At 59.0% G+C, this 13,248-nt stretch overlaps 2 protein-coding genes across 5 annotated transcripts in view; one reads left to right on the top strand and one right to left on the bottom strand.

Moving 5' to 3' along the window:
• Fam53b (family with sequence similarity 53 member B) overlaps positions 1-9,500 on the top strand; it is a 124,887-nt gene extending 115,387 nt beyond the window's left edge. For all 4 annotated transcript variants that reach the window (XM_069988255.1, XM_069988256.1, XM_069988257.1 and 1 more), the window contains exon 5: positions 5,875-9,500. In XM_069988255.1, coding sequence (XP_069844356.1) covers positions 5,875-6,216 — 342 coding nt within the window. In that variant the 3' untranslated portion in view covers positions 6,217-9,500. The remainder of the gene's footprint in view (positions 1-5,874) is intronic.
• Positions 9,501-11,559: 2,059 nt separating this feature from the next.
• The window catches only part of Lhpp (phospholysine phosphohistidine inorganic pyrophosphate phosphatase), a 63,494-nt gene continuing 61,805 nt past the window's right edge, over positions 11,560-13,248 (bottom strand). The window contains exon 7 of the mRNA XM_069988253.1: positions 11,560-12,320. Within this exon, the coding sequence (XP_069844354.1) occupies positions 12,224-12,320 (97 nt within the window). The 3' untranslated portion in view covers positions 11,560-12,223. The remainder of the gene's footprint in view (positions 12,321-13,248) is intronic.

Genomic DNA, 13,248 nt, shown 5'->3' with positions numbered 1-13,248 from the left:
AGTGCCAGGAGCTGGGTGCTGTCTGTAATCCTAGCTACTTAGGAGGCTGAGATCTGAAGGTCACAATTTGACACCAGACTAGGCAGAAAAATCTCAGGACTCTTAGCTCCAGTTTACTAGCAGAAAGCTGGAAGTGGGGGCATGGTTCAGTTGGTAGAGCACCAAAAAGCTGAGCAAGAGATGAGGTCCTGAGTCCAGTACCGGTGGGCGCACATGTGTGTGCAACACACACACACACACACACACACACACACACAAACTGACAAACACCAACACAGAGCTGGAGAGCAGCTGACCTGCCCAGCACAGGAAAGGGCCAGGCTATAGCAGGTGTGCAGACAAATGGTCCACAGGGTAGGGCCCAACAGAGCCTGGCATTAGACTCCCACTGAGGCAAGGTCATCTGACTGCTCTGGCCTCTGCTTCCTGTAAAAGTGCAGCCTCCATATGAAACTCACATTTACCCAAGATGGGCCCGAGCTAGGCCAACACAGCTCAATGCCTGTGTTAGGTTTTTAAAAAGAGGTAGCCGAGTAAGAACAGCACCATACACGGGGTATTCAGGTAAGGGGTAGGTTTATTCATTGTTCTGGCTGACACCAGGCCATGTTGGCCCTCCACGCGGCTGGGAAAGGCCTGGGAAAGAGCTGGGAAAGAGAGAGCTGGGAAAGAGAAGAGATAGCTGGGAAAGAGGGCGTCTGGGCCTGGGCTAGGCCTTATCTAGGGTATGGGTGGAGAAAGGTGTGGCCACATCAAATTCACATGTGACCTCAGCAGATGCAGATGTGACCTCTTCCAGGTGTTCCAGTTGCCTAGGTAACGCAGGTACTGGGTGGAGATTTTGCTGCGAGGAGGGTGGAGTCTGCTCTCCATCCAGGAGCGGACCTTACAGTCTGGGCCTTTTTTTTTTCTTTTCTTTTCTTTTCTGAGCTAGTTAAAAGGACAACCAGGAAACCGTATGCCTTGCTTTCTTGTTTCTGTGCCAGGCCACAGCCTGGCGTTCTCTCGATACTTGTGTAGTTGTGTTCTCATGCAAGTTCTGCTTGGGGAGGAAATGGCCCTGCTCAGGCAGAGCTCTGGGCCCAGCAGTGTTCGTCCAGATAGCTCCTCGCTGTTTGGTGGGGAAGGCTTGTTAATGCCCATGTTTCTTAGGAGGGTTTGAGATGGCTCCCTAAAATCTGAGACAGATCTATGAAATCAGGTTGAGAGAGAGATGATGTTGAAGGGAGAGGCACCAGCCTGGAAGGCAGGGCGTGCGGGCCATGGGCACTCGTGTGCACAAGGGGCACACCTGTGCTCCTGAGGAGCCAGGTCTGTGGCAGTCAGATACTAAGAGGGACAGCACTTAGAGGACATAGTACTCGAGGCAGCGTCCCCAGCAGCCCTCACTCCTCTCAAATGCAAGGTGCTGGGACTCCTGTCCAGGCCTCAGTCAGCCTCTGCCAGGTCTTGTGTTGCTGTTCTGGAAAGAAAAGTAGCACTGGAGATGTGCCCCAAATGCCTACTTCTGAGGGTGGGGTGAAGTGTGTGAGTCTGGGGGCCTTTCAGCATCTAAGCAGATTCTCCAGGGGAAGTGCCACTGTTTCCCTGCTCCACCCACATTTTGGCCTCTCAGGTGGATCTTCCTGGAGTCCACCTTCTGCTGCTCCCCTAGCTGGCCCAGCCCCCGGAGGAGGAACAGGGCCCCCGGAGGGGATGGGCTTTGGGGGTCTGAGGCTTGGTAGGACCCGTGTTCTGGTGTAGTAACTGCCCAGTGGAGGGAGGCTGACAAATTGCCCTTGGGGGATTTGGTTTTCAGATTGCAAGCCCAGCCGGGCGCCTCCCCCACAGAGAAGGAGGTCTCGGGGAGAAAGGCTGTGCTCCTGGTTGGGAAGCCCTCCCCGTACCAGACTCAGGGGAGGTTGGCTGAGCCAGACCCAGGCTGGGGGAGTGGGAATGGCGGTGGCCTCTGTTGTGGCTGGAACTGAGGTCTGGGTGGACAAGGCTTCCAGCACTCCATCGTTGCCTGGTCAGCAGGCTGCTGTGGCAGACTCTTAGAGTCGAGTCAATGCCTCTGGCCACCAGCCTGAGGCCACAGCAGTTCGCACTGAGCTCTTTAGCTGGGCAGACTTGTGCCCCAGTTGGCAGCCCATCCCGGGCCTAGAGAACAGAAGTTGGGAGGGGGATGTTTTGTACTGGAGCAGCAACGTCACGATGGAACACTTTGAACTTAGCTGCGGTGTGCTTTCCCCAGGTTTCTGCGGCCACCCAGGCTTCCAGGCCCCCCATCGGCCTGTGCAAGTGTTCTCTGTGGGAACCGGCTGAGCTACTGGGATAGCCTGGGCCAAAGCCTGCCTGACAGCGTGGCGGGCAGGTGTCAGTCAGGGGAGGGGTGCACTCTGGCTGCGCCATCTTCACCGCAGGCTGGCTGGGATGGTTCTGGGCAGAGCATCCACTGCGGCTTTGTGGCAGCCACATTCCTCCCTGGCAGGCTGGGCGGGACAGCAGCTGTGGTGGCTCTTTGTTTTCACTGCTAGGAAAAGACTGTTTAGAGTCAACAAACTTTCAAGGTGACACTGACTTTGCCTCTGAGGAACGGAACGGGACGGAAGGGAACGGATGGAGTGACTGGGAACATCAGGTGTAGGGGAGGTGTTCAGAGGCATCCTTGTGAGAAGACCCACCAACCAGACCCTAGCTTTTTGTCCTGTGGTGTAACAAAGTGGGCCACTAATTCCAGACAGCACTCACACCTCATTCCTCTGCTCCATCTTGCCCAGACCTCCTGGCTCCCCGAAAGAAATCCTCACTGCCCTGGACCTAAAACATCAACTAGGCCGGGCGCCGGTGGCTCACGCCTATAATGCTAGCTACTCAGGAGGCTAAGATCTGAGGATCGAGGTTCAAAGCCAGCCTGGGCAGGAAAGTCCATGAGACTCTTATCTCCAATAAACCACCAGAAAATTGGAAGTGGTGCTGTGGCTCATGTGGTAGAGCGCTAGCCTTGAGCTGAAGAGCTGAGGGACAGTGGCCAAGCTGAGTTCAAACCCCACAACTGACAAAACAAACAAACAACTATATAAACTATAGTTGTCCTTAGTTGATAAACAGACTGGTGCGAGTGCCGTGTCTGAAGCTGAGGCGCAGGTGGGGCTGCGTCTGCCTCAGAATCAGCCTGGCTGACCTTGACCTTCAGGTTCCTGACACCCTGCTTCAGGCTGTGGCGGAGGACTGGCTACAGCCTTAGTCTTTTTAGACCACTGCTGCAGCAAGATCTTGGACTGGGTGGGTAATTCAGGAACAACAGAGATTGACTTCTTTTGTTCTGGAGTCTGGGAAGGCCCCATCACCACACCAGTTAGTTGCACGAGTGTCTGCTGAGGGTCTGTTCCTCGCCTGCTTCCAAAGCCCTGGCCTCTTCATACTGCCTCATAAAGCTGAGTGGAGGGGTAGGGGTAGGACTTACAGAAACTGCTGCTGTCTCGTGGGCAGCAGTCAGGACGTTTTCTGGACAGGATGAGTCAGGACAACTCCAGCGGAGCAGGAAGGTGAGCATAGCCCGGAGCGCTGGGCACAGGGGATTTTCAGTTCAAGCACAGCTGAGCGCCCATGTCCTTGTTCACTTTACAGCTTAGGGAACACTGCCACGTGATGAGGCATTGGGCACCTGAACAGACATGGGGACAGCCCAGTGCTGTTGGCATCCAGGCCTTGTCACCCCACACAACCCAGTCACATTCTTATACACCTCATTCTTACACACCTGCTCCGGCCAGGAAACACACTGCTCTGCCTGGGACGCGCAGCGTGGATCTGGCTCCCTGTGCTCATGAGTCCTGGCCTTGCACCTGGCCACCACCTATCCAGGGCAGTGTGGCCCAGGGGGGCTGCCAGGCGGGGCCATCTCCGCTCTTTCTTCCCATTTCCTCTTGAGTGGCTGGGAAGCAGCAGGGCCTCAGAGATACTTCCTTTACAGGCACCTGGGGCCTCCGCCTTGCCAGGCGCCAAGTTTGCATTCAGAATTGCTGATCCTTCTTCCAGGTTTGGCCTGGGAGTGTCCGGGACGGTGGCAGCTGTGTTGCTAGGGTGAGCTCTGGGCCTGCCAGAGTGGCACTGAATCAGTCCCAGCCTGGACGGGCAGGGGCCAGCCGCTGGTGGTGGGCTCTCGGTGGCCTGGACCAGGAGTCATTAGAGGCTTAGCTGCTCTCTTCCGAACCCCAGGGCTGACTGAGCCCCTCGGCACCCGGGCCTTCCCCTTCCTCATGTATTGAGAAGATCTGAGTGAAACAAACCTATCAGAAGACTGTCCCAGGTGGAAAACTCAGGACCAGCCAGTGTGTCCACGGCAGCACAGCTACCTCCGCCAGACAGCCTGCGTTCTCCATCTGTGGAGCCCGTTGGCCATCGTTACCCACGGCAGCACACAAATGCTGTGCCTTGGAAAGGAACAAGGCCTCTAGACAGGCCTGTGCCCCGCCTCAGAGAGGGCTCGCAGCCCCGTGTGCAGGGGTGAGGCCTGCATCCTCTCCCTGCCTCTGTGCAGCCCTCGTCTGGCACCGTCTCTGTTTTCTGGGGGTCCTTTTGGGAATGTTGGACCAGGCTGTGGGTGCTGCTTACTGCCACAGCGTCTGTCCTGTCTGCTGCTGGGCAGAGCTCACGTCTGGGAGAGGCCCTGACTTGGTGCTGAGCCATGAACACTGACGTTTAACTGCACTCAACTTGTGCACCCCGTGCCTCTCGCTCGGGCAGGGAAACCCTCCCATCCATCCCTGCTCTAGAGCTTCAGAGGGCCCTGCAGACAGCCGGGGACGGCCACACACTCAGCTGCCACAGGTCCCCAAAAGGGCCAGAAACAACCCGAGCCTGGCCCCTCCTCCAGCTGACATCCCCCCTCCGCACCCCAGGGCCTGGGGAAGGCCCAGGGCCACCGCTGCCTTTGAGATGCAGTCTCCAGCCGGGCCCAGAATTACGGAGCCCACTTCTGGACGGTTCTGAGCCTCTCCTGGCTGCTCTTCCCTCTACCTGGGCATGGAAACTGGGGGAGGGGATCGGCCCTGTGCGCAGCCTTGAGATGTTCCCACAGACTGAGGCCCCTTCTACGCTCACAGCTGTCAGTGCCGTAGTTTGTGTGTTCTGTTCTGCATTTTACATAAGAACCTACATAAGCATTGAGGAGCCCATCTTAGGACCAGTCCGATTTCGGCAGACAACTGTAGTGAAATGACCTCTTCAAGGCACAGATCCATTACGCTAGATACATTTATATCTAGACTGACCCCTCCCCCCCATGGCATTACAGGTGATGCCATCAGGTGGCTTCCCCTCACCCTCACGTCCAACCCAATCTTGCTTCCAGTCAAGTTAATGGGCGGAAACGTTTGTGTGTGTGTGTGTGTGTGTGTGTGTGTGTGTGTGTGTGTGTGTGTGTGTGTGTGTGTGTGTGTGTGTGTGTCCGTGTGTCCCCGTCCCCACACATGGCTTGAACTTGGGCCCCAAGCTCAGTTTTTTTGTTCATGGTTGGCGCTCTACCACTTGAGCCATCCTTCCAGTCCAACATATTTGCAGGTTAATTGGGGATCGTCTTTTGGCCCTTTCTGCCTGGGCTGGCTTTGAATCATGATCTTCAGATCTCAGCTTCCTGAGCAGCTAGGATTTCAGGCTCCTGGCTTGAACTGTGCATTTCTTTACGGATCATGGCAGCCATGTCTTTGCAGAGCGCCTCTGGAGGAGGACAGTAGTCGTTGGAGGATGTAGTCACTAGTCGGGGTGAGCCCGGGATTTGGTGGTCTGGTCACAGTCAACATACCACGTGCCCACGAGGTGTGGGCTGGCTCTTGGCTGTGTGCGGCCCTGGCTGACCTGTGTGTGTGTCTGTGTCTGTCTGTCCCTCCGCAGAACTGTCAGACCTTCAGCAGCCTCAGCTGTCTGAGCGCCGGCATGGAGGACTGCGCTCCCCAGAGCCCCTTCACCCTGGTCAGCAGTACCCGCTCCTGGACCGCCTTGCTCTCGGCCTCCAGCCCGGGGGGCAGGACCCCCGCCGGGACCCCCGTTCCTGAGCCTCTCCCCTCCTCCTTCGATGACCACCTCGTCTGCCAGGAGGACCTGTCCTGCGAGGAGTCGGATGAGGAGTGCCGGAGGGGGGAGCCGGTCACGGCCTGGCGGGACCATCGGGCCACTGGCAACAGCCTGTACTCCCTGGACGGCGAGCTGGACATTGAGCAGATAGAAAACAACTGAGGGGCCTGGGCCTCACCCAGGGTGGGGGGTGCCGAATCCCTGGGCCCGAAGAAAGCTTTCCGAGGGGTGTCAGGTTCCCCTGGAGGAAGCCCACCCCCTGCAGGGTGAGGCCGCTGCCCTGTGGTGCCCTGGCTCCACGGGGGCGTGCTCGCTCGCTCGGCCAGCTTGCGGTGGGATGCTCAGCTTCCACCCACCATCAAGCATACTGGCCAACAGGTCCCTGGAACTACTGTAGCCCAAGAGCTGCTTTGGTTTGGTCCTTTCTGCCCGTTCCTCGAGGGGGTGGGCAGCCATCCCTGGCAGGGTGGGGCCCACGCCACGTCCCTTGGGTGGGACGTTGGGGGCTGCGCTCGGGGCCAGGGCCTCCGTGGCCTCGCTCAGGTTCACTCCGGGGAGTTGCCCGCCGCGTCCTTTCACTCTGTTTATTCTGTGCCTTCTCTCCCAGGTCTTCTCGCTCCAGGCTTGGGAAGGTTCGGGAGACGCCTCCTGTAGTGACACCAGAACCGTGTGGCCTTAATCCACATGCGGGCCCTGGCAGGGCCCCCCAGGGGGACAAGCCCATGTCCAGACCCTTGGGCTCAGGGGACAGCGGGGTGCTTGTCTGAGGCCGTCCACACTGGGAAGAACTAGGTGGATCTGCCTAATTCTGCTGGCTGAAAAGGCAGACCCGACAGGAAGAGCCTCCCACAGCTGCCATTGGGGGGCTGCCCTGTCCCGAGTGATGAGCGTGGAAAGTTAGCTGAGTGTAGAGATGTCATGACAAAAGAGCGACCTCTTAAAATTGATGTCCTCAGGAGACGACAAGCAGGTGCATGCCCCTAGTCCCTGTGCGCATGTCGGGCCTGGCTGTCTGCTCCGCAGGAGCCTGGGATGGGCTCTGAGAGCCTCTCTGTAATGCCCGCACACTCTTGTCTGCTCATGGGCACTGTGGCTCTCCTCAAGGCACCCCTCCCCTCCAGAGTCTCACTCCTTGACTGCATGGGAGTCCCAGACCTCACCACTGCCGGCTCGAGGCCCTTCTGCCCTCCTCACTCCACTCCAGCACAGGGTGCCGAGTGCTCACTCTGCAGGTGCAGCACAGGGATCTGGGTTCTAGGAGTCAAGCTGTAGCACCTTCCTAGACAATAGCAAGTGGGCTGGCTTGTGAGCGAGTGGCTAAAAATAGCTGCGTGCTCTCCTGAGCTCGCGGGCCGATGAGCTAGGCGCTTTGCAGTCCCCGTGCTTGCACAGGTCTGGGACGAGCCTCGTCTCCGCAGGTCAGTCCTCTCCGGGCTTCACCTGTCTCCTAAAGGAAGATCTCAGTTGGCAAACTGCTTAAGCCTTTGTTGTTCCTCCATGAAAGGCAGCAGGGACTCCAGCTCTAGCGTGAGGGCGGCCTCTCCGGAGGCCTCGCCCAGCACCTGAGAGACACGGGCAGCCCGAGCAGGGCACACGGGGACTGGGCCTGGCACAGGACGGGCCCTGCTGTGGAGGAGCCAGCTCGCTGCAGGTGCTGTGGACAGCTGGCATCGAGGTAGCACCGAGCCCCTGCTTGGGGGGCGGGTGGCAGAGGCGGTCTATCCTCAGAACAACGTGGGAAGAGGAGCAGGGGTGTTGAGAGGATGTGCAGAGCATATGACCATGCCCCACGTTCCCAGAAAGCCCTAAACAGGCATTTTCTGCGGAAGGTATAGAAGGCAGGGCCCATCTCCTAGTCCACTCCACGAGGCCGGCCAGGCCACAGTGTGGAGCGCAGCTCCTTAGGACCAGACAAGAGGCACCTGAGTGACCTCTCGTCAGACTCTGTCCATCCCTGCGGCGCACTGCCAGCCCGAGGCTTGCTTACCCCTGCCACCCCCAGCAAACCAGCCCCATGGCCGGCAGGCCAGCCCCAGGGCACTTACAGAGAGAGGTGACCCAGGCCCGGAGCGGGACACGACCTGTCCCACCTCGCCCAGCCTGCCGCAGCAGGTATCAGGAGGCAGCAGGGGGCTCTTCTGCTTGGAGAGACAAATGGCCTCTAATAAAGTTGTGGTTCTTTCGATTGGCTAGAGACCCCATCTAGAGGATGCCCACCATTGCCCCAGCCGTGCCACCAGAGAGGCCTGTCTGTCTGCCTGCGCTGCTCCACTGTGAAAGGAGGTTCACCCAGGAGCGGCAGGCGGGCAGGCTCGCGCGCTCCCTCCCGCAACCAGCATGGTGGCCTCAGCCAGTAGAAGCTGAGGCGCTCCTCACAGCCTGGGGAAGAAGGGGCTCCTGTCCCGTGGCTTCCCCTCCCATCCAAAGGCCCTGGGCTGACAGGAGCTGATGTCTGCTGGGCGCCCAGCAGCACCGTTTACATGACCCACACCCTCTTGCCTTACTCAGGCCGTGGAGGCTGGAGCGCGGAGCCCCGGGGAGGCTGGCCCGCGAGGCCCCGGAGCTTGCCATGACCGCTGCGTACACGTTTTCACGTTCAGAAAGCCTTACAGCAAAATGTTTGTAACAAGAACGTCTTTTTTTAAATTTGTATGTTGAAAGAAAATGTTAGGAAAGGAAACGTCTTCATTAAAAAGGGAAACGATCTCCAATTTCCAGATGGGTCTCCCAGGGGAAGGGGGGATTTTCCATGGTCTGGCGTCGCCAAGGCACTTTCCGGGGCCCGGCCTGCCTGAGTGAGCTCCCAGCGGCTAGAAGGCACCCCTGGATCCTGCACCCGGCTTCCACCAAGGATAAAGGCACAGGTACTCTGGGGCCACGGAGGTGGTCACCCAAAGGCGTTAGCCCCCTGGGACAGAGCACTGGCTTGTGCCAGGGCTCAGAGGGTCGTGCCCAGGTGTGCGCAGTGACGCGGTGCCTAGACACCCCTTCACTGCCAGTTCAGCCCTTCCCGCTGCCTCAGTCGGTCCCCGAAAGCCATGCCCAGAGAAGAGGAAGGTGTCTTCAAGTGGCAGAAGTGGAGCTCTTATAGCCTAGGTAGATAGTCTGACCTCTAGCGTAGTCTCGGCATGTGTGGTCAGCATGCAGGGGTGTGGGCCGTGTCTGGGATGGGCAGAGGTGCACGGGCTGTATGGGGTTGTGCATCCCGCCCTCACCGGGCACTGTGGAGACTGCTGAGCTGCAGAAATCATGGCGCCGGGGCCGGCTGGCCCCAGGTCCCCACTGTAGCAAAGCAGTCTGCACAACGGGGTGCTAGATGTGACCCCCCCCCCCGCCGCCCGACCTCCCTGCAGACCAGGACTGTCTTGCACTAGAGCCCCTCTAGTCTCAGGAATTTGCTTGTTACTTTTACTGTGTAAATAAAGCTTCCTGGTTCAATGCCCAGCTGCCTGGGAACTGCTGTGTGGCTTTGTTGGGGTGTGGTGAGCTGGGAGGGCCACAGGCGGCGCCCTCTGTCCCTAAGTCCCTACAGTGTCACCGAGAGGCTCCAGTGCAGGGCGGCTCTGAGAGCAGCGAGGCATCCCCACAGCCACCTCTGCGTCTCAGGGAACCTTCCAGAGGCGGGCCATGCGGCCTGCCAGTGTGTGTGCATCAGGGGTGAAGGGCCAGCAGGGGGAGGCACTTCCCCCTGAGATGACTGAGGTAAGAGCAGTGGAGGCGGCCGGCGCCACATGCCCCTCACGGTGGCTCACGTGGCAATGCACGTTATCTCTTGCCACCAGCCTCAGTGGCTCGGAGGCAGCCCCGATGTGGCCCTTTATAGTTTGCCCCCAAAGCCCTTAGCCTCCCCTCCCCACGAGACAGGATCCCTGACTCTCCAGTCTCACACTGGCCCTGTTCAAGCTGAGCTCGGGCCAGCAATGGCTGCTCAGCCCTTGGCCCCCGCATCTTCTCCCAGGGCTGAGCTTCTGCACCCAGATGAACTGACACACATGCTGGTCCCAGGCAGGCGCCTGGCTCACAGGGCAGCAGCTCTACTCTGCCCTGGTATTGGACTGCCACCCACCTCCCTTCTGCGTGCCTCAAGCTGTACATCTGACACAGGACCCCACGGGTGGCCCTGATGGGTGCCATGCCCTGAGCAGGGTCTTCATTGTGCACAGGAAACGTCTGGGCACAGCAGCCCCATCTGGTGTGTGTGGAGGGCCCAGAGGAAATGCCTTCGCCTGGAAGGTGGGCAGACAGCGGCTTCTGGTTTCTTTGCATTCTTCTGCTAGGTTTCCTAGTCATGCGTGGTACTTTACAGGCTAACCAAAACTCACACCAAATCTCAAGGGGGAAGAGGGTAGTGTGGTATCTGCAAGGGCAAGCTACAACTCTGGGTGGGGGAATGGCGTGTTCTCTACCGAGATGAGGCCGGGGTGGGGGGTGGGGGGCAGCAACTTGAATAAGGCTCAGCCTTTCTAGAGAGACCAGGCTCTTCCCTCCCCGCGCTGCCCACTCCTGCCAGCTACTGCAGCCCCGAACCTGCACATCCCACCCCTCTCCTAAGAGGCCACGAGCTGCAGCGGGGCCGCCTTCAGAAGCAGGCCATCTGTGTGTTGCCTTCCCCAGTGCCAGTGTCTAGCCCAGCCACGGCCTCTAATCTTGACAAAAAGCCTTGGCTACAATTTCCTCCTAATCCTGACGGCGTGGAGGTCTGCCTGCCTGGCAGGAACACTCGGGTGTCTGGGTCCAGCGCTTTAGCACCGTCCGCCTTTGTTTAGTGGAAATCCTATTAAGGAGAACCCTGACTTCTTTTTTATAAGTGGTCTCTAACGATTTGTCAGTGGCTTCTGGGTTGATTGGAGGAGAAACAGAGCAATCAAGCTGTCCGTTCAGCTCATTGGTTCTGACACCTGAAACTTGGGCGAGGTGTGAACTGGGTCCCAGGGGCCTTTGTGTGTGGGGGGGTGCTACCAGCTCGGTGTAGAAAGCAGCCCTCACTGCCAGGCCTCAACAGAGTGCTCGAGTCCCCTCAAAGGTTCAAGTGTTGAGGGTGATGGGGGCGGGAAGGAGGGGGGCCTAGTGGGAGGTCCTTAGGTCAGAAGGATTGTGGGAATGCAGTTTCTCTGCCTTCCTGCCTCACTTTGAGTCCTCCATCTCTTCTAGCTCTTGCGTGTTCTCTTCCTGCAAGGATGCCATGAGGTGAGGCTGGCCAGGGCTATGCCCTCGGGCCTCTCAAACTGAGCTCAACCTCTTCTCTGTATGAGCTCAGCCTGCCTCGGGTATTTTGTTGTAATAATGAAAAATGAACGCAGGAAGGCAGTTTTCCAGGGCTGTCTGAGGTGAGCCCTGGGGCAGCCATCTACTCTTGGCCTCAGTTCCCTCACCGTCTAAATAGGTCAGAATAGGTTTCACGGCTCCTGTACCCTAGTGTTCAGTGGCTCCTGCTCATGGCAGGGCCAGGGCCAGCGCCCGGACCCTGCTCAGGGCCTCCCCTCCCATTCCCAACCGGAGGGGCCCTTCCCAGCAGTCAGAGGCTGCCACTCAAGATTGCGTTTATTCGGTCATTCGTTTCTCCAGCACACAGCCCACGGTGCATTCAAATCTGTTCTGGCTCCAGAGTGCCCCGTGTGCCTGCAGCCTTGGCTGCAGGGGCGCACTCTTGTTCGGGGTGCCTGCCCAGCCTGTGTCTGCAGTGTGACATATGGGACAGGAAAGGGAGGGTGGCATGGTTTCAGGGCGGGGGGCAGGGGCAAGTGAGAATCAGCTACTCTGCCGCTGGGCATGGCGGAGGGGACAGACAGTCCTGGTGAGGTGCGCTCAGCAGGACCCTGGCTTTTCCGCTGGATGCAGAGTTGGGGAAGAGGCCGTGGGCTCATATGCTGTGCCTTACTGCCCTGACACATGCGTGTGCAAATGGTTAGTGAGTGAATTTAGGAGTTCAGGGAGGACATCCCCAGAGGCAGTTTCAGCGTAGGTCCAGAGGGTTTTCATTCTCTGGAGACAGGGGGATGAACTTCCACCTGGGAGGCTGGGAGGGGGGTTCCACAGAGGAGGCTGAGGAAGAGTTTCCACAGAGGGAGGCTAAGGAAGGGTCAGACTCTGGCCTGGGGCAGCCCAGAGCCACGGTCACCGGCCCGTGCCTGGCGGCGGCGGGCAGCGGAAGGCCGGACCCCCGACGCTGTCACTTGTCGGCGTGCTGCAGCAGCAGCTCCACAGCCTGGGCCAGGTTGTCCACGTACCCATCCGCCTTCACTTCTGGATGGTGCTCATCGCTGGGCCTGCACAACAGGGCTGGGGGTTAGCTTACTCTTCCACAGACAGGAGTTCCTTCGCTTCTGCTTCAGAGGTTGAGGAGGGCCTGGTGACAGGTGGCTTCGTGGCGGGGGTGTGGCAGGGATCCAGGGACCAGGATCCTCACACCTGACAGAATGAGTCATCCCAGAGAACCGCCGGAAGCCCTCCATGAGGCTGCACCTCCTCACCGTCCCTTCTCCGGGATGCGCCAGAGGGTCTCCACCCCGCTTTAAAGGAAAAAGCACGCTTCCCCTTGATGGCCACCAGTGGGGAAGCCCCGTGCAGAGGCCAGACCCTCAGCATGGCCTTCCGTGTTGGGCCGCCCAACCACATCCTCCATGTCGGGTAGGAGTGTGCGCACATGCGCACACGCGTACTTTTAAAGCAGGGTGGGGACCCTCTGTGTAAGGCGACTGGTGGGACAGACGTATGCTTTCGTGGGCTTTTCATCAGTGGCCATAGGCCTGTTGTGATCATTTTGCACGTGTGGTCCACGAAGGAGATCACAAATATCCAAATGATCCTTGGCAGAAAATAGGTGCCCTACCCCTGCCAGGTTTCCACTCGGGCCTAGAGGCCACCGCCTGGTCGGGAAAGGACTGCGCCAGACCATTGAGACCCCTGGGTCGGCGGGGAGGACAGCCCTGGGCCAGCCTCCGTGGGCTGCAGGGCCCCCGTCACCCAGAGCAGGGCCTCCCAGCGTGCGCAGGACAAAAGTGCACCCACACCTTCCCAACAGATGTGCTGGGAGGTTCGCAGCAGCGCTAGGGATCACCAAAAGAGCAAACCCTTGAGGAGGTCCCTGGGGAGAAGGCCAGGCCACACCTCGTTCCTCCAGTGACAAGCCAGCAGCCGCCGAAAGATGACGCCATCCCCGTGAGACCCGGTGCGGTGCAGTGGGGGCGGGTGGGA

The sequence above is a fragment of the Dipodomys merriami genome, unplaced genomic scaffold, assembly GCF_024711535.1.
Source record: "Dipodomys merriami isolate MVZ:Mamm:240054 unplaced genomic scaffold, mDipMer1.0.p SCAF_35, whole genome shotgun sequence".
Taxonomy (NCBI): Eukaryota; Metazoa; Chordata; class Mammalia; order Rodentia; family Heteromyidae; genus Dipodomys; species Dipodomys merriami.
The sequence above is the reverse complement of the archived record's forward strand: the minus strand, read 5'-3'. Positions and strand labels throughout refer to the sequence as shown.